Source organism: Dermochelys coriacea, chromosome 7 (genome assembly GCF_009764565.3).
Source record: "Dermochelys coriacea isolate rDerCor1 chromosome 7, rDerCor1.pri.v4, whole genome shotgun sequence".
Lineage (NCBI taxonomy): Eukaryota > Metazoa > Chordata > Testudines > Dermochelyidae > Dermochelys > Dermochelys coriacea.
Genome location: NC_050074.1, coordinates 61,004,937 through 61,024,838, shown reverse-complemented (window position 1 = coordinate 61,024,838; position 19,902 = coordinate 61,004,937). Strand labels below are relative to the sequence as shown.

General features: G+C 44.0%; 1 protein-coding gene across 6 annotated transcripts in view; it reads right to left on the bottom strand.

Moving 5' to 3' along the window:
* Positions 1 to 19,902, bottom strand: part of TUBGCP2 (tubulin gamma complex associated protein 2) — a 96,929-nt gene that overhangs the window by 823 nt on the left and 76,204 nt on the right. For all 6 annotated transcript variants that reach the window (XM_038408165.2, XM_043519918.1, XM_043519917.1 and 3 more), the window contains 4 exons: positions 16,966 to 17,086; positions 14,902 to 15,045; positions 13,375 to 13,503; positions 2,824 to 2,987 (listed from right to left, as the gene is read on the bottom strand). In XM_038408165.2, the coding sequence (XP_038264093.1) occupies positions 2,824 to 2,987; positions 13,375 to 13,503; positions 14,902 to 15,045; positions 16,966 to 17,086 (558 nt within the window). The remainder of the gene's footprint in view (positions 1 to 2,823; positions 2,988 to 13,374; positions 13,504 to 14,901; positions 15,046 to 16,965; positions 17,087 to 19,902) is intronic.

Genomic DNA, 19,902 nt, shown 5'->3' with positions numbered 1-19,902 from the left:
TTTCAACATACTTTACAAAGGAAGATAGGCAGCATTAGCCTCATTTTACAAATGGGGAAACTGAGGCACAGAGGGCTTGCATGATTTGCACTAGGCCAAATAGCAAGTCAGTGTCAAAACTGGGAATAGATCCCAGATCTCCCAACCTTCAGTCTGGACTATGCTGTAAAACTGAATGTTACTAATCTAAATCTCAACTATTGTTAGGGAAAAATTATTCTGAAACATCAAGCAAAGCAGTGTGTTTTGGGAAGGCTCTCTGAGTGACAAATGGATATTATAAATTTTGGTTACAAGCTACTACTAGCCATTTAAAATTACTTCTATAAGCAATAAACACACAGTCTCCTCAATGGAAAAAACAAGACTATACACTTTAAAATACGGATTCTTGCTTTGTTAATCAAAGCTACTATGGCTCACTGGGGCTGTGCATCTTGCATCTGCCCATCAATTCTGTAACTGCAGCTATTTCAACTTATAAATGTTAATACAAGGAACATTTCCATGCTTTTAAGTCCAAGCTGGTAAGTATCCTAGGCGGTAACTTCACTGCTTTTCCTATCAGAAACCTACTGACTGCTATTCCTATCTATATGCCTCTAGCTTTCATCCAGATCACACCACACGATCCATTGTCTACAGCCAAGCTCTACGATATAACCACATTTGCTCCAACCCTTCAGACAGAGACAAACACCTACAAGATCTCTATCATGCATTCTTACAACTACAATACCCACCTGCTGAAGTGAAGAAACAGATTGACAGAGCCAGAAGAGTACCCAGAAGTCACCTACTACAGGACAGGCCCAACCAAGAAAATAACAGAACGCCACTAGCCATCACCTTCAGCCTCCAACTAAAACCTCTCCAACGCATCATCAACGATCTACAACCTATCCTGAAGGACGACCCATCACTCTCACAGATCTTGGGAGACAGGCCAGTCCTTGCTTACAGACAGCCCCCCAATCTGAAGCAAATACTCACCAGCAACCACACACCACACAACAGAACCACTAACCCAGGAACCTATCCTTGCAACAAAGCCCGTTGCCAACTTTGTCCACACATCTATTCAGGGGACACCATCATAGGGCCTAATCACATCAGCCACACTATCAGAGGCTCCAGAGTAGCAGCCGTGTTAGTCTGTATTCGCAAAAAGAAAAGGAGTACTTGTGGCACCTTAGAGACTAACAAATTTATTAGAGCATAAGCTTTCGTGAGCTGCATCCGATGAAGTGAGCTGTAGCTCACGAAAGCTTATGCTCTAATAAATTTGTTAGTCTCTAAGGTGCCACAAGTACTCCTTTTCTTTCTATCAGAGGCTCGTTCACCTGAGCATCTACAATGTGTTATATGCCATCATGTGCCAGCAATGCCCCTCTGCCATGTACATTGGTCAAACTGGACAGTCTCTACGTAAAAGAATAAATGGACACAAATCAGATGTCAAGAATTATAACATTCAAAAACCAGTCAGAGAACACTTCAGTCTCTCCGGTCACACGATTACAGACCTGAGAGTGGCTATCCTTCAACAAAAAAACTTCAAAAACAGACTCCAACGAGAGACTGCTGAATTGGAATTAATTTGCAAACTGGATACAATTAACTTAGGCTTGAATAAAGACTGGGAGTGGATGGGTCATTACACCCACTGTTCTTCAGACGTTCTTGTTAACTGCTGGACATGACCCATCTTGCTTGTCACCACAAAAGGTTTTCCTCCTTCCTGCTGGTAATAGCTCATCTTAAGTGATCACTCTCCTTACAGTGTGTATGATAAAACCCATTGTTTCATGTTCTCTGTGTGTGTATATAAATCTCCCCACTGTATTTTCCACCGAATGCATCCAATGAAGTGAGCTGATGCTCACGAACCTTATGCTCAAATAATTTTGTTAGTCTCTAAGGTGCCACAAGTCCTCCTTTTCTTTTTTGCTTTTCCTCCTGTGACACATCAGATTAGGAATGCCAAGTCTCTCTGCCCCGCTCCATCCTCACCCATCCCCTTAATCCTACAATTGTTTGGTGCCTTAGTTGTGCATTTCCAGATATTAACATATTTGGATTTAATTTAATTTTAATCTTCTCTCATAAAAAATAACCCCAGTCCAGTACTGTACATGGCTTGCCACCAGTAGACATCAACAGCAACAACAGTCTCAGTTCCTCTGGGGAAAAAAATACTGGCAGGAATGCACAGAGCGAGAGGCACTTCTGTTTGATGCACTTCATCCAAGCTCAACTGAGAAGGATTTCCCAGTGCATACCCTGTGGGGATGAGAAACTGGCAGTGCCTCAGCAGGCTCTACGCATTTCGCACCATGTTCCAATGTAGCTGCGGAGAGATCTTAAAGACCCAGTGTTACTAATAATACTTGGCACTTTTATAGCAGCTGTTCATGCGTAGATCTGAAAGCATTTCAAAGGCAGCACTATTATCCCCATCTTGGAGATGGAGAAACTGAGGCATGGAGCGGGTAGGTCAGTTTCCCAAGAAGTATAGTCATTTCAGTGACACAGGACAAGGCTATGACCAAATACAGTGAGGCTAGCATCATTTACAAAGTCAGATTTGCAATAGCTTAAAAAAGAACCTCCATTTCCCCAACTTTATTCCTTGCAAAAGTACATTTGAAAAAGCTATTTGCTGAACTACTGACTAAAGATTCTTGCTATTCCAGTGTTACACTGATAGAACATCTGGCTGCCATGATACCACGAAAAAGGAATAAAGAACAAACTTCAGCCTGGTCTAGAGTTGGACTCTTTCCTTCCTGTGCTACTAGGAGACAGTTCCACTCTGCTCACCTGTAGATGATGTTGATCATGCTGTGCTCACAGTCATTGGTGCTGTAAACACTCAGCTTATCCAGAAGGTCCAGGAGATGTGTTGAGAAATTGCTGTCAAACTTGTTGATAGTTGCCTCAAAGCCAGATGTTAGTTGGAAGGCATCTGCATGCTCTGCTAAAAGCTATCAAGAGGAGGCCACAGTAAGTGAGAGTGGTTCTGGGTGTCAACCAGACACATACTGTACAAGGACTCTCTCTTTTCTTTTTTCAAACTTCTGTTTCTATGAAAGAATATTGACATAAAATTTCAAAACTGCTCCATCCCAGATGCACCTTTTCTCATGCGGCATACAACAGGATGAACAGTTGTGAAATGAATTCTATATACTGCCTCTCAGGTATGATGCGAGACCCAAGCCTAGAGCATGCTCCCTGGGCAAGGAACTGACACTGAGAAGACATCATGCCCTGGGGGTTTAAAAATCTTGTCCTGCTGGTCTGAAACACAATCCAAGGGTCTGAAATGGACCCTGTTATTCTGCCTCTAGAACATGGCCGATCAAAGCCTGGCACTGATGACATATCTCCCTTCTCAATAATAAACATTAAGAGCATTTCTTATCTTCAGTAGTAGCGTGGCTTTAACTGATCTCTACAGTATTTCAGCACAGGTACTATGATCAGAAGCATCCTGTGGGTGGCTTGTTTTCAAATGCTACGTGCTGCTCTACATGAAATAGGTTCATCAGACAAACAACACAAGCAGGGAATGTCCAGCAGACCACTTCAAGCATTTACAGTGCACTGTTCTTTCGTGGCCCCCTAGTGGCTGTCTGCAGGAATGGTGTGTCAGCCTAGTAGAAAGCAGATTGTGAGCTGCAGGGTGAGAAAAGTGAGCATACATATACACAGAAAGGAAACAAAAAAGCCAGGTGTCCTAGCCTCAAAAGGGATGGGCTGGAAATGGTCTAACAGTCTACACACTAACTGATTCATTTGCCATGAGATACTACTTTGGAGATGTGAAAGAACCCGAGCCACAAAGAACCCACGCGTTAGTGCCCACTACCCTTGATGAAAACAGTTCAGAACTAAGTAATAAGTCCAATGTTTGCTGTAAGCAACACAATTCTGCTGCAGCTGGGTAACAATGTACATGTTTAGCAGGGTCAGGGCTCTCATTAAACCACAGAGGAAGAAGGAAAATGACATGAAAAAATGTTTACTAATCTTTTGTAATTGTTGTTATTCAAGATGAGTTGCACTTGGTCCATTCCACTCTTAGTGCCTGTGTGCCCCATGCACCGTTGCCAGCAATTTTTCCCTCAGTGGTACCTATTAGGGCAGCAACCTCTGCTGCCGTGCACTGCTATAAAATGCCTAACTGCCCCTGAGCCCCCCTCAGTTCTTTCTTTCCAGAAAGTCCGACATAGAAGGGTAGGAGGGTAGGTCGTGGAATAGACATGTGCAACACATCTCAAAGAACAACAATTACAAAAGGTTCATAACCGTCTCTTCTTCATCAAGTGCTTGCACATTCCACTCTTGGTGACTCCCAAGCAGTAATAAAGCTGGAGGGATCAGAGTTCACATACATACAGCTTAACCAAATTTGGCATCATCCCTAGAATAATAGGTGATGGTGTAATGGGAGGAGAAAGTGCACCGATGACCGGCTTGCTGCTTTTCAAATGTCCTAGATAGGGATTTGCACTAAGAACACCGCTAAGGATGCTTGAGATCTTGTGGAATGAATAATCAGGTTACTTGGTGGCCAAATGCCTGCCTGTTCATAACAAGCGTGGATACATGAAGTTATCCAAGACAAAATCCTCTGTGAACATTTGGATGGACTGCTGAAGTGGTTCAGTCCTGTCTATGTAGAAATCTAGAGCTCATGTAACATCCAGTGTGTGTAGTCGTTGATTCCTATTTCTGTGAGGTTTTGGGTATAACACAGGTAAGTAGACTTATTGATTGCTATGAAAATTTGAAACTGCTTTACAAAGGAAACTCAGGTGAGGGTGTAAATATACCTTATCTTTAAAGAAAACCGTATATGGAGGTTCCGATGTCAGGGCATGGAGTTCCAAGACTCTTCTAGCAGAAGTGATGGCAATTAGAAAAGCCACCTTCTAGGGAGGTATAGAAAGGAGCACATTGCTAAAAAGGTCAAACGGTGGTCCCATAGATTTAGACAAGACCAGGGTCTAGTCCCAAGGGTGGAGGGACAAGCTCTCTTCATTGAGGATACAACTTTTCAAGGCCTTTAAGAAATCTGATTCTCATGTCATGTGAAAAAACAGAACTGTTATCCACACAATGGTGGAAAGCGGATATTGTTACCAGGTGAACCTTGACAGAGGAAATTGCTAAGCCTTGCTGTTTCAGGTGCAGCAAACAGTATATGTTGGATGGATGAACGCATCAGCAAGACTCTGGTTTGGGAAGCCAAGACTAAGAACCGCTTCCATTTTGACAGGTAGGTGGCTCTGGTGGAGGGCTTTCTACTGCTTAGTAAGACTTGGCGAATTTACTCCAAGCAAGATTGTTCTCTGGGATTTAGCCATGGAGCTTCCAGGCTGTTAAATGAAGGGAACACAGGTTCGGGGGAGCAGCTGACTGTGGTATTACATAAGAGCATAAGAGCAGCCATACTGGTTCAGACCAAAGGTTTATCTAGCCCAGTATCCTGTCTTCCGACAGTGGACAATGCCAGGTACCCCAGAGGGAATGAACAGAATAGGTAATCATCAAGTGATCCATTCCCTGTCGCCCATTCCCAGCTTCTGGCAAACAGAGACTAGGGATACCATCCCTGCCCATCCTGGCTAATAGCCATTGATGGACCTATCCTCCATGAACTTATCTAGTTCTTTTCTGAACCGTGTTTTAGTCTTGGCTTTCACAACATCCTCTGGCAAAGAGTTCCGCAGACTGACTGTGCGTTGTGTGAAAAAATACCTTTTGTGTGTTTTAAACCTGCAGCCTATTAATTTCATTTGGTGACCCACACTTCTTGTGTTATGAGAAGGAATAAATAACACTTCCTTTTTTACTTTCTCCACTCCAGTCATGATTTTATAGCCTTCTATCATATCCCCCCTTAGTAGTCTCTTTTCCAAGCTGAAAAGTCCCAGTCGTATTAATCTCTCCTCATACAGAAGCTGTCCCATACCCCTAATAATTTTTGTTGCCCTTTTCTGAACCTTTTCCAATTCCAATATATCCTTTTTGAGATGGGGTAACTACCTCTGCATGCAGTATTCAAGATGTGGGCGTACCATGAATTTATATAGAAGCAATATGATATTTTTTGTCTTATTACCTATCCCTTTCTTAATTATGCCCAATATTCTGTTTGCTTTTTCGACTGCCACTACACATTGAGTGGATGTATTCAGAGAACTATCCACAATGATACCAAGATCTCTTTCTTGAGTGGTAACAGCTAATTTAGACCCCATCATTTTATATGTATAACTGGGATTGTGTTTTCCAATGTGCATTACTTTGAATTTATCAACATTGAATTTCATCTGCCATTTTGTTGCCCAGTCACCCAGTTTTGAGAGATCCTTTTGTTGCTCTTCACAGTCTGCCTGGGATTTAAAATATCTTGAGTAGTTTTGTATCATCTGCAAATTTTGTCACTTCACTGTTTACCCCTTTTTCCAGATCATTTATGAATATGTCGAATAGGATTGGTCCCAGTACAGACTCCTGGGGGACACTACTATTTGCCTCTCTCCATTCTGAAAACTGACCATTTATTCCTACCCTTTTGTTTCCTATCTTTTAACCAGTTACCAATCCACGAGAGGACCTTCCCTCTTATCCCATGACAGCTTACTTTGCTTAAGAGACTTTGGTGAGGGACCTTGTCATCTTTGGAGCCCTTTTTAAGAATTGGAGTCATATTAGCTATCCTCCAGTCATTTGGTACAGAAGCTGATTTAAATGATAGATTACGGATTATAGTTAGTAGTTCTGCAATTTCACATTTGAGTTCCTTCAGAACTCTTGGGTGAATACCATCTGATCCTGCTGACTTATTACTGTTTAGTTTAACAATTTGTTCCAAAACCTCCTCTAATGACGTCAATCTGGGCAGTTCCTCAGATTTGTCACCTAAAAAGAATGGCTCAGGTTTGGGAATCTCCCTCAGATCTTCAGGCATGAAGTCCGATGCAAAGAATTCATTTAGTTTCTCCGCAATGGCTTTCTCGTCCTTGAGTACACCTTTAGCATCTTGATTGTCCAATGGCCCCCTTGGTTGTTTAGCAGGCTTCCTGCTTCTGATGTACTTACAATTTTTTTTGGTTATTATTTTTTGAGTCTTTGGCTAGCTGTTCTTCAAATTCTTTTTTGGCTTCCTAATTATATTTTTACACTTGATTTGCCAGAATTTATGCTCCTTTCTATTTTCCTCACTAGGCTATAACTTCCATTTCTTAAAGGATGCCTTTTTGCCGCTCACTGTTTCTTTTACTTAATTGTTTAGCCATGATGGCACTTTTTTGGTTCTCTTACAGTTTTTTAATTTGATGTATACATTTAAGTTGAGCCTCTATTATGGTGTTTTTAAAAAGTTTCCATGTAGCTTGCAGGGATTTCACTTTTGGTGCTGTACCTTTTAATTTCTGTTTACCTAACTTCCTCATTTTTGTGTAGTCCCCTTTTCTGAAATTAAAGGGGTTGGGGCTGGGCTGCTGTGGTGTTTTCCCTGCCATAAGGATGTTAAATTTAATTATATTATGGTCACTATTACCAAGCAGTCCAGCTATATTTACCTCTTGGATCAGATCCTGTGCTCCACTTCGGACTAAATCAAGAATTGCCTCTCCTCTTGTGGTAGCTGCTAAGAGCTAGCTGCTCTTAGAAGCAGTTATTTAAGGTGTCAAGAAACTTTATCCCTGCATCCCTTCCTGAGGTGACATGTACCCAGTCAATATGGGGATAGTTGAAATACCCAGTTATTACGTTTTTTATTTTAATAGCCTCTCTAATCTCCCGGAGCATTTCACAGTCACTATCACCATCCTGGTCAGGTGGTTGATAATATATCCCTGCTGTTATATTCTTATTATTAGAGCATGGAATTACTATCCACAGAGATTCAATGGTACAGTTTGGTTCATTTAAGATTTTTTCTTCATTTGATTCTACGCTTTCTTTCACATATAGTGCCAGTCCCCCACCAGCATGACCTGTTCTGTCCTTCCAATATATTTTGTACCCTGATATTATTGTGTCCCATTGATTATCCTCATTCCACCAAGTTTCTGTGATGCCTATTATATCAATATCCTCATTTAATATGAGGCAGTTCAGTAAACGCATCTTATTATTTAGACTTCTAGCATTTGTATATAAGCACTTTAAAAACTTGTCACTTTTTAGCTGTCTGCCATTATATGATGTAATTGAATGAGACTTTTTTCATTTGACTGTTTCTCATCAGATCCTACCTGTATTTTATCATCTTCCATCCTCTCCTCCTTAATAGGACATAGAGAATCTCCATGAATAGATCCTCCCCTAAGGGACGTCTCTGTCCGAACCACTTGCTCCTCCGCACCTGTAGGCTTTCCCCCAGCCCTTTGTTTAAAAACTGCTCTACGATCTTTTTAATTTTAAGTGCCAGCAATCTGATTCCATTTTGGTTTAGGTGGAGCACATCCTTCCTCTATAGGCTCCCGCTTTCCCCAAAGTTTCCCCAGTTTCTAATAAACCTAAACCCCTCCTCCCTACACCATTGTCTCATCCACACATTGAGGCCCTGCAGTTCTGCCTGTCTAACTGGACCTGCGTGTGGAACTGGAAGCATTTCAGAGAATGCTATCATAAAGGTCCTGGACTTCAATCTCTTACCTAGCAGCCTAAATTTGGCCTCCAGGACCTCTCTTATATCCTTCCCTATGTCATTGGTACCTACATGTACCACGACCACTGGCTCCTCCCCAGCACTCCACCTAAGTCTATCTAGATGTCTCGAGAGATCCGCAACCTTTGCACGAGGTAGGCAAGTAACCAGGCGGTTCTCCCGGTTATCGCAAACCCAGCCAACTATGTTTCTAATGATCGAATCACCCAATACCAGTTTCTTCCTAATAACTGGAGTTCCTCCCCCCACTCCCCAGAGAAGTATCCTCAGTGCGAGAGGATACCACATCATCATCTGGAAGTAGGGTCCCAACTATGGGATCATTTCCCTCTGCTCCAGTTGGATGTTCTCCTTCCCTGAGACTTTCATCCTCCTCAACAACACAGAGGCTGTCAGACCGGGGGTGGGACCATTCTACTGTATCTCATTTATGTACCTCTCTGTCTCCCTTAGCTCTTCCAGATCAGCGACTCTGGGCTCCAAAGCCCATACACAGTCTCTGAGAGCCAGGAGCTCCTTGCACTAAATGCACACATATGCCACCTGCCCATAGGGCAGGTAACCATACATGCTGCATTGGGTGCAATAAACTGGATAGCCCCCACTCTGTTGCTGGATGTCTGCCTGCATTATATTTTTATTTATTATCTATTTGAGTGGTCAAATCCAGGTGCAACAGAAGTAAGATTGGAGTCACCACTAAGAGATCAAGTCTAGTGGAGAACCAGTATTGGTGTGGGCATACCAATTGGAACTGGGGGTAAAGCATAATAAAGCTTTACCGTCCAGGGTAGCAGGAAGGCGTCTACAATGGAACCCAGACTGCAGCCTTGAAAGGAGAAGAATTGGTGACATTTTCTGTTGTACTTGTTCACATACAGGTCTGCCTGGGAAGTCCCCTACTGCTTGAATATGCCTCTGACTACATCCAGGAGAACAGACCACTCGTGATGACTAAAGAAAGACCTGCTCAAGTGATCTGCTATCTCGTTCTGCACCCCTGGAAGGTAAGAGGAGTCGAGGTAGAATGAATGAGCTATAAAAAATTCCCATAGATGAACTGCTTACTGAAAAAGGAGGGATGAGCGAGCTCCTCCCTTCCTGTTGAGGTAAAACATGGCTGCGGTGTTGTCTGTCAGAACAAATAGGTTTCTCCTTCTGATATGAGGCGGGGATGACTGACAAGCAAGACTAACCACTCTGAGCTCTCTAATGTCGATATGAAGAGATATCTTTGTAAATGACCAAAGACCTTGAGTTCTGAGGGGCCCCAAGTGAGCTCCCCATCCTAGCACTAACGCGTCTGAGACCAGAGTCATTGACGGTCGAGGGGGGATGAAGGGAACATCCACACAAATGTTGAGAGGATCTAACAACCAACTCAGAAAAACAAGAACCCGAGAAGGAACTGTGAATACAATGTCCACAGGAAGATGGCTTGGCAAGTACCCTGAGACCATCCAAGTCTGGAAGAGTATGAGATACAGTCTCACACGTTATACCACTTGTGGGCACAAGACCATGAGGCTCAGGAGCCTTATACAGTTTTGGGCTGTTGTGATTGGATGACATTTGAGGTGTGTAACCAGGGATTGGACCAATTGGAATTGTAACTTGGGGGAAAGGGGGGTAACACCCTCGCCTGGATAGAGTCCAACACACACCAATAAACTCTATCCTCTGTACCAGACAGAGTGTAGATTTGTCTGCATTGACCAATAGACTTAAGGCCTTGAATGTTGACTGGATGAGTCAAACAGTGGACACAACCAGAGCCCTGGACCAGCCCATGACTAGTCAGTCATTCAGATAAGGGTAGGCCTGAACTCCTAATCTCCTCAGGAACACTGCCACTACAGCTATACATTTTGTGAATACCCGAGAAACTGCAGACAGGCCAAACGGAAGCACCGTGAACTGGTAATGCTTCACTACAAACCTGAGGAACCTTCTGTGCCCGCAGTATATTGAGGCATAGAAGGAGGCATCTCGTAAATCAAGGGTGGCGTACCAGTCCCTGGGATCCAGAGAAAGAATAATTGATGCCATGAGGACCATGCAGAACTTTATATTTTTGAGATAGTTGTTAAGTTGATGCAGGTCTGAAATAGATCTGAGACCTCCCTTGGCTGTCAGGATTAGGAAATAACGGGAGTAGAAACCCTTCCAGGCTGTGAGAGGAATCTTTTTCTACCTCTATCTGTATGCCCAGATTTAAGGCTACTCCCTTTAACAACTCTAGGTGAGCTTTATAGTCATCTGGGGGAGGTGAGATGCCCTTGACTGAGACTGCCTTGTCAGGAGAGGAGGACAAGGAAGCCTGCACTGGCTGTGGATACTCTTCCTTCCCTTCTTTATCTATGGGGTCCTGTTGAACCTGGTTTTGGAATCTGGTACTGGGCTCAGTACCAGAATTGGGAAGAGGTGCTGCCCAGCGGGAAGGTGCAGGACACCTTTCTGAGGCCAACAAATACAAGTGCCTGGAATGCATCCTGGAAACCAGAGGAAAACCCCACAGGTTCCAAAAGGGCCTCTGTACTGGCGTAGGGCCCCAGTGACCTCCTGGCCAACCACTTGATGCTGCTCCTGTGACTGGAACCATGGAAGGGTAGAAATGTCTGGAGGAGTAACAAGAGCAGCTTTGAAACTGGGAAGAGTAGGACCCAATCTCTGACTCAAAAGAGGACAATTCTCACTCTGGTGGCCACAGGAGTACAGCTCCTGACTGTGCTGGCGATCAGTGCCAAGGTGGAGAGGTCTGCAGCAAGACCAGCATAATGAGTTTCCCCTTTGATGATGCCAAAGGGCAAGCTGTCATGGGTACATGAGACTGGTTCCGTGCCATGCGTTGTAATGATCCAACCAGTTCACCTGTGTCCGCCAGCACTGAAAGCGACGACTCTTGTACTGCGAGCGACACCAGTACTGACAGCAAGAGGAGATCACTAGCAGCTGCAAACACCTCTGGCAATGTTAGTACCGAGAGCGTTGGTACGGTGCAGTGCTGCAGATATGGGAGCCTCTTCTGGCTCCAGACTTGACAGTACCTGCATACGGCTTCCGCGGTACCAAGGCAGAGGAGTGCTTGGGTTTAGAGTGCAATTTACTCTGATCCCCATGCCTGGCAGACTTCATGTAGCTTGCCCCCTTTCGGCAGTCTGCTTTTTATGCCTCTTCCTAGGCACTAGGATTGGTACCAGGACTCTGACATGGTAGGATGCCAAAGCACTCGGTGCTGATTCTATCTGTCTGGCTCAGATGGAGGAGGTCTCGGTGCTTTCTCCATGAGCAGAAACTTTAGCCGGGCTTCCTGATCTTTTTTTGTGTGAGATTTAAAGTCCTTGCAAATTTGGCAAAGGTCCCAGTATGAGCTACTTCAAGCAACTAGCTTGTGAGTTGCTCATGGGCATAGACTTATTATAGGAAACACAGGGTTTGAAGCACAGTGACCAAAATATCTCTTGGCACCAGGGATTGATGGAAAAGCAAATACACAGAAAATCTAACTGACTGACTAAACACTAGTAATTTTACTACTAGTGACTAATTATTTACAATACATAAAGAACAAAATCAACTGTGAGAACTTGCAAATGCAAGAAGAATAGTTCCAGAGACCATCATGGTTGGCAAAAAGAAGCTGAGGGGCACAGGGTTGTCTAGGAGCTTTTTACCAAAGCTAGTGGCACATGGCAGCAGAGGGTGCTCAAGCCACCCCAATGGATACCACTGAGGGAAAAATTTCTGGCAACTTTGAACTGGGCACATACACACCAAGAGTGGAATGCATTGTGCAAGCACTCAAAGAACACTTGTGATGAAATGAGAAGGTAGGCATTAGTGGAAATGTGTTGTTCTGAAGTATGCATGGATTTGTAACACTGAGTCTGTAAGCATTCTGTATCTCATCAAGGATCTGTGCTGAACAGCTGCTGTGTGGAAGTGTCCCTTACTCAGCAGGCCCACTCCATGTGTGTATGCAGAGGTAGATATGCTGACTTCAGTGACCAAAGTAAGCATTCAATGCTTTTTATCCCTATTGACTGGGCTGGCTCTGTAGGGGTGAGACTGACATAAAGCTGGATTCTGTTCCTTTCCTCTAGCATCAGAATTGTGTATTAAGTTCCAGTCAGTTACACTATGCAAACCCACTGAAGACAAGAGAGCTGAATGGCTCTCACTGGAAGCTTGCAGAACCTCTATGCATGATGACCATCCCTGAGAAGAAAAAAGCTCAGCCTGACTGTCAGAGCCTTGGCTGAGCTTGTAGTGCTAGCAGTTAGAAAAATATTTTTTTTTCTCTTGTAACCTGAGCACATTTGATCTGAATTCACTACAGGCATGTCTAAGGGCATAACAGACATGGAACCTTGAGGGGCCATTTCTCAGAATGAAGCCGCTCTTTGAGGAATGTTTTGAGTGTATTTATTTACACAAGCTTTTAAGTTCACACTTAAAGGAGCCTGGCTGGTTAGTTTAAAGAACACTTATTCCCTCCTTGTTACCAAATGGAAACAGCACACGCTGCAAGCTAGATGATTGTGAAGTACCTCTATGGCTTTTTCAGTGCAGTGGAAGAAAGGTAGAAATAAGAGAAACCTGACTTCCAAGGTGCTCTCTGGAAGGAAGAATTAGCCGGTTAAGAACAAGCAAATAAATATTCTTAGAAGTGGGTGCCTTACTTTATTAGTTAGCTGCTTCTTCACAACTTCCTCAGCACGCTCCTGCTCTGTTGGTGGGCCCAACATTGTGCCGTGTGCTAATGTAAGCCGGTCCATTTCATTATTCAGCTTCATGCTTTGGGTAAATCTCTGTGGGAAGAGTAGATGATAAAACATGGTAAACGTCAAGCCACATTTCTATAGTTAAAATGAAGCATAAGAACTGATTTTAATTCAGGCAGGACTTTAGAACTTCAATAGTTCACAAAAGCTTTCTTCCATAGCAGCGGGGTACATGGGATCAAATCCTGGTTAAGGCAGCAATGAAGTTGGTGTTTCCCATCAAACTGCCTATTTGTGTACATCACTAAAACACAACATCATTCTGCATGAGACACCAGTGCCGGGTCATGATAGGCAGACACAACTGTATTACAGGTCAGGATTGAGGTGCACTGGGGGTGCCCACAACTGGAACAGTAAAGGGTGCTGCAGATCAGTACAGTGGTGCACTAGCAGAGTTTTGGGGAAGAGGACAGAAAGGAAGAGCCTGGGGTGCTGAGGGTTAAAGCTGAGATGCAATGACAGATATATACAGAGAACTTGCACAATGCACAACTGAATATTCCTGACTACCGACTCCTGGTCTAACCACTAGGTTAGAAGGCTGAGTTCAAGGAGGAACGGGATTAGAACAAGGCTGGGAACAAACAGGTGCAGGAACTATCGCAGCTGTGGGCAAATGCTTTGAGCAGCCATTGAATGCTGCTGCTCCTGGGTTTAACAGCCAGTCTGCTGACTCTTCCAACCAATCAGGCATAGATGACAAATCTGAGGAACTGTCACAGAGGTGTCGGAACACATGAACAAGGCGGTCATCCAATGAAATTAATAGGCATCAGGTTTCAAACAAACAAAAGGAAGTACTTGTTCACATAATATACAGTCCACCAGTGGAACTTGCTGCCATGGAATGACGTGAAGATGAAAAGTAGAAGTGGGTTCAAAAAAGAATTGGGTAAGTTCATGGAAGGTAGGTCCATCAATGGCTAGTAGCCAAGATGGTCAGGGATGCAGTCTCATGCTCTGGATGTCCCTAAGTATCTGACTGCCAGAAAATGGGACTAGATGACAGAGGATAGTTCACTCAGTAATTGCCCAGTTCTGTTCATTTCCTCTGATGCATCTGGCAGTGGCCACTGGCGGAAGACAGGATATTGGACTAAATGAACCATTGACCTGACTCAGTATGGCCATTTTTATATTCTTTACAAGCACTACGAGTCAATTCTCATCCGTACTAAACTATCAGTATTCTTGTAAGAACATAAAATCAAACTTTCCCTAACGTAGGATGTTTCAGTCATCATCTTCTTGCCAAAGCAGCTGCCAGAATAGTAAAAAGAAAGCTAAAGAGGCCAGTGAAAGAAGCAAAGTATTTCAGAGGGAGGAGAGAAGGGCAAGTCAAAAGAAATGGCACTTTGAGAAGAGGGAAGTGGCATTTTGAGCAGCTGCATGCACTCTGGTGCGTGCTGGGAGGCTCCATACCTGCATACAGTTTGTGAACATGACACAAACAGACATCAGCTTGGAAAAGATCTTCAGCAGCTCAGGATTTGTTAGCATGCAGTCCTTTAGACAGTTATCCAGAAAGCTCGTATGGTGGCTCAGGACATCATCAATATTGGAAGCCTGTTATAGGAAAACACAACAATAAACACCACATCAACCAGTTCCTTACACTAACCTGCTACCAGAGATTTAAAATATCGGTTAGTGATGTGAAATAAATTAATGGAAAAAGAAAAATTAAAATTGCTTTGAGATATTGAGAAGATCATAGTGCTTAAAATGTAAAGTTAAACTCAGACAGGAAATACATTATAGGAACAAAATGAGATTGGGAAATGCTAACTGTTTCTGTAGGGTTTTACAAGTTTTTAGTCATCTCAACTGATATGGCAAGTTTACATTCAGATAAAACTCTACACTGACTCAAGATGTGCAGAGATTAAAAATGCAAATTGAGTCATGAGAAAGGTATTATAGCAAACACATCCAAGACATCTGCTCATACTTCTCAGAGCCAACAAGGGTCAAAAGCACAACCTTTCCCAGAACTAGAATGGAATAGGGATAAACCCGTTCCCTGATGAGTCAGGGATGTTGGTTCTTTTTCCTTATGCCAAGGGGTTCCTTTTCCATTTCAGAGCTCTTTTTCATGAGAGTGCTTGGTGAAAACAGGGGGAGACTGGCACAATGCAGAACATCAGACTGAAAGGGGCTGCCCTTTCCTGTCATTTCTAAATCTCAGTGATTCTAATTCATGGAATACCAGGAAGGGAAAACCTGGCCCAAACAGTCCCAAAGTGTGATTAAAAGCTAGTTCTGTGCTCCAAACCTGTAGTGCAATATATGCCTTATTGAAATCAATGGAAGTTTTGCCCAGATGCTTGGGGAGGTCTAAACCCTTGCTGACAATTCCCTTACAAAACTTATATACATACCTTTAATAGCAAATTAGTGATTAGGATTATTCTGTTTCATAACTGACTGTCATAACAAACAAAAGCAATGTACATGTCACCCAACCTTCCTGATCAACAGTCCAGTCCTCTGGACTCTCAGGGAGAGTTGAATGAACATACAAAAGAATTCAGAGTGATCATTAGTCATAGTCACAGTCAGAGAGTCAGCCAAAGCTCCGTATCAGTGATTCCTGGGTATGTCTAAAACCTTTGCATCCCAGTACTCTGGGACCATTCTCCCCTCATGCAAAGAGCTGCAATCTTTCTTCTGTTCCTGTTATTTTCTTCTCTCTTGGTAGATGGGATCCAGCCACTGCTGGCACCATGTCACATGGTGGCGTAAGCAGGAGCTGGAGCACAGAGAAAAGTGTGGTTCTAAGAGAGGAAAAGCCTTTATTAAGAATAGAGCTGGGAAGTGATGAAGAAGAGTCAGCATAACTGTGATATGGCGAGACCAACAATTTTAGCCCTGTAACTGTCTGCCTGCACAGCAACAGCCTCTGGAGGAATACATTTTGGAAAGAAAGACAGCTACTTTTGTGGGTCTCCCACACCCAAAAGTGTGTGTTGCAAACTCTTCTGTGGGAGTTAACTACTCTCCTAGCAAGTGCTGGTGCACAAAGACATACCAAAAAAAAAAAAAAATCAAACTAGCATTGTAAACTTCAACCACTGGAACAGTCACATGCCAAGGGACAACATTGCTAGGGAGAGTCACTCTAATCTAGACTTCTAAGAAGGCAATAAAATAATGGGGAGTAAGACAAATGTCCTTCTGGAAAACTCTTGTCTGGATCCCCTTAGCTGCTTCTCCTTAAATTTCTTTCTTTTCTAGGCAGAAGCACTGTCAGACTTCTGGTGTTATCATCACAGGAACAGCTCTTAAAGAATTCCCAACAATCTCTTCTGGAGCAGTAAGTGTGGGGAACATAGTAACTGTTTTCTGGAGAACAGTATATTTAAATATTTACTTTAAGTAACTGAAATCTGATTTTTTTTTCCTTAAACAAGAGGGATAAGAAGTAACAGTTCGGTGACTTGGGAATCTTGTCCATCTGGTAACAGGTCAAACCACTAAACTCACCGATTTCAAGTTTTTCTCAAGGATATGCCATGTTGGTTCCATCACTTCAAACATCATATAATACTGGATATTCTGTACAAAATTCAGCATCCGCTGTCGTAGTGTGAAAGCACCAGCAAACCTGAAAGAGGCAACAAGCTGCAAGCTCAGAGATGGGAACTGGCACTGGGAATTGATTTTAGAGAGGCAGGTGAAGCACAACTGAAGACAACTACCCAGAAGACAGGAAATAAAACGTTTGCTCACCTTCTCGTAACTTATTCCTCGAGATGTGTTGCTCACATCCATTCCAATTAGGTGCCCGTGCACCACATGCACCGTTCCCCAGAAGGTTTTTCCCTTAGCAGCATCCATCGGGTCGGCTCTGGAGCCCCCTGGAGTCGTGCCTTCACGACACCGCATATAAGGCCCTGCTGACCCGCCACCTCTCCAGTTCCTTCTTGTCGGATACTCCGATAAAGGGGAAGGTGGGTGGGTTTGGAATGGATATGAGCAACACATCTCGAAGAACAACAGTTAAAAGAAGGTGAGTAACCGTTTTTTCTTCTTCTTCGAGTGCTTGCTCAAATCGATTCCAATTAGGTGACTCCCAAGCCTTACCTAGGAGGTGGGCTTGGAGTTTATGGAATCACTGATTGAAGGACAGCCCTGCTGAACACTGCATTGTCCCTGGTGTGCTGGGTGATGGCATAATGTGAAGTAAACGTGCGGACTGAAGACCATGTAGCCGCTCTACATATCTCCTGGATTGGTACCAGGGCCAGGAAGGCCAATGAAGATGCCTGAGCTCTGGTGGAGCGTGGAGCCAGAGAGGGGGCAGGGATCTTTGCAAGATCGTAGCAAACCCAGATACAGGATGTGATCCAGGATGATATCCTTTGCGTGGACACTGGGAGGCCTTTCATCCTGTCCGCTACCGCAACAAACAGCTGGTTTGACTTGTGGAACGGCTTAGTTCATTCAACATAAAAGGCCAATGCATGCCGCACATTCAAGGAATGGAGCCTCTGCTTGTGGCTACTAGCATGGGGTTTCAGGAAAAAGACCGGAAGGAATAGGTCTTGATTGGCACGGAAATTCGAGACCACCTTCAGGAGGAACACCGGGTGAGGTTGCAGTTGCACCTTATCTTTGTAAGAAATAGTATATGGGGGGTCGGATGTGAGAGCCTTGAGCTTGGACACCCTTCTGGCTGATGTTATTGCCACCAAAAAGGCCACCTTGTAGGAAAGGTAGAGAAGTGGGCACGTTGCTCAGGGCTCAAACGGGGGCCCTCCATCAGCCTCGAGAGTATCAAGTTAAGGTCCCATGTGGGGGCTGGGCCACCAAATATGAGGATATAACCTGTCCAACCCCTTAAGGAACCACCGCACCATTTCATTAGTGAAGATGGTGCATCCATGCTCTCCTGGGTGAAAAGCTGAGATGGCAGCCAGGTGAACCTTTATCGAGGAGTGAGACAAACCCTGCTGTTTCAGCTTTAGGAGGTAATCCAAGATAAAGGGGACTGACAATTGTGTTGGAGGGATATGACTCCGCAAGCACCAAATCGCAAATCTTTTCCACTTGGCTAGGTAAGTCACTCTGGTTGAAGGTTTTCTGCTACCCAGAAGAACCTCTCTAACGGGGTCTGAGCATGTGAGCTCTAGCAGGTTCAGCGATGCAGCTTCCAAGCCGTGAGGTGGAGAGACTCGAGATTGGGGTGTTGAAGCCTTCTGCGATGTTGAGTGATGAGGTCCGGAACTAGTGGTAGAGTGATTGGAGTATCTACCGATTGCTCCAGTAGCATGCTGTACCAATACTGACGTAGCCAGGACAGTGCCACCAGGATCACTGAGGTTCCAGTGCTCCGGATTTTGACGAGGATCTTGTGAATCAACAATATAGGAGGGAATACGTAGAGCAGGCAGTTCTTCCATGGAAGCAGAAATGCATCTGCCAATGAATCCGGGCTATGGTTCAGGAAGGAGCAAAATTGTAGACACTTTCTGTTGGCCCTTGTGGTGAACAGATCTATCTGGGGAACTCCCCACCACAGGAAGATATTGTTTATTACATCTGGATGGATAGACTACTTGTGATTGTGAAAAGACCTGCTGAGGTGGACTGCTAGGTCATTCTGCGACCCTGGAAAACAGACTCATAGACTTTAAGATCAGAAGGGACCATTATGATCACCTAGTCTGACCTCCTGCACAACGCAGGCTATAGAATCTCACCCACCCACTCCTGTAACAAACCCCTCACCTATGTCTGAGCTAATGAAGTCCTCAAATCGTGGTTTAAAGACTTCAAGGTGCAGAGAATCCTTCAGCAAGTGACCGGTGCCTGAAGCTGTAGAGGAAGGCGAAAAACCCCTAAGGCCTCTGCCAATCTGTCCAGGAGGAAAATTCCTTCCCGACCCCAAATATGGCGATCCGCTAAATCCTGAGCATGTGGGCAAGACTCACGAGCCAGTCACCCAGGAAAGAATTCTCTGTAACTCAGATCCCACCCCATCTAACATCCCACCATAGGCCATTGGGCATATTTACCCCTAATAGTCAAAGATCAATTAATTCCCAAAATTAGGCTATCCCATCATACCATCCCTTCCATAAACATATCAAGCTTAGTCTTGAAGCCAGATATGTCTTTTGCCCCCACTGCTCCCCTTGGAAAGCTGTTCCCGAACTTCACTCCTCCGATGCTTAGAAACCTTTGTCTAATTTCAAGTCTAAACTTCCTGATGGCCAGTTTATATCCATTTGTTCTTGTGTCCACATTGGTACTGAGCTTATATAATTCCTCTCTCTCCCTGGTATTTATCCCTCTGATATATTTACAGAGAGCAATCATATCTCCCCTCAGTCTTCTTTTGGTTAGGCTAAACAAGCCAAGCTCTTTGAGTCTCCTTTCATAAGACAGGTTTTCCATTCCTCGGATCCTCCTAGTAGC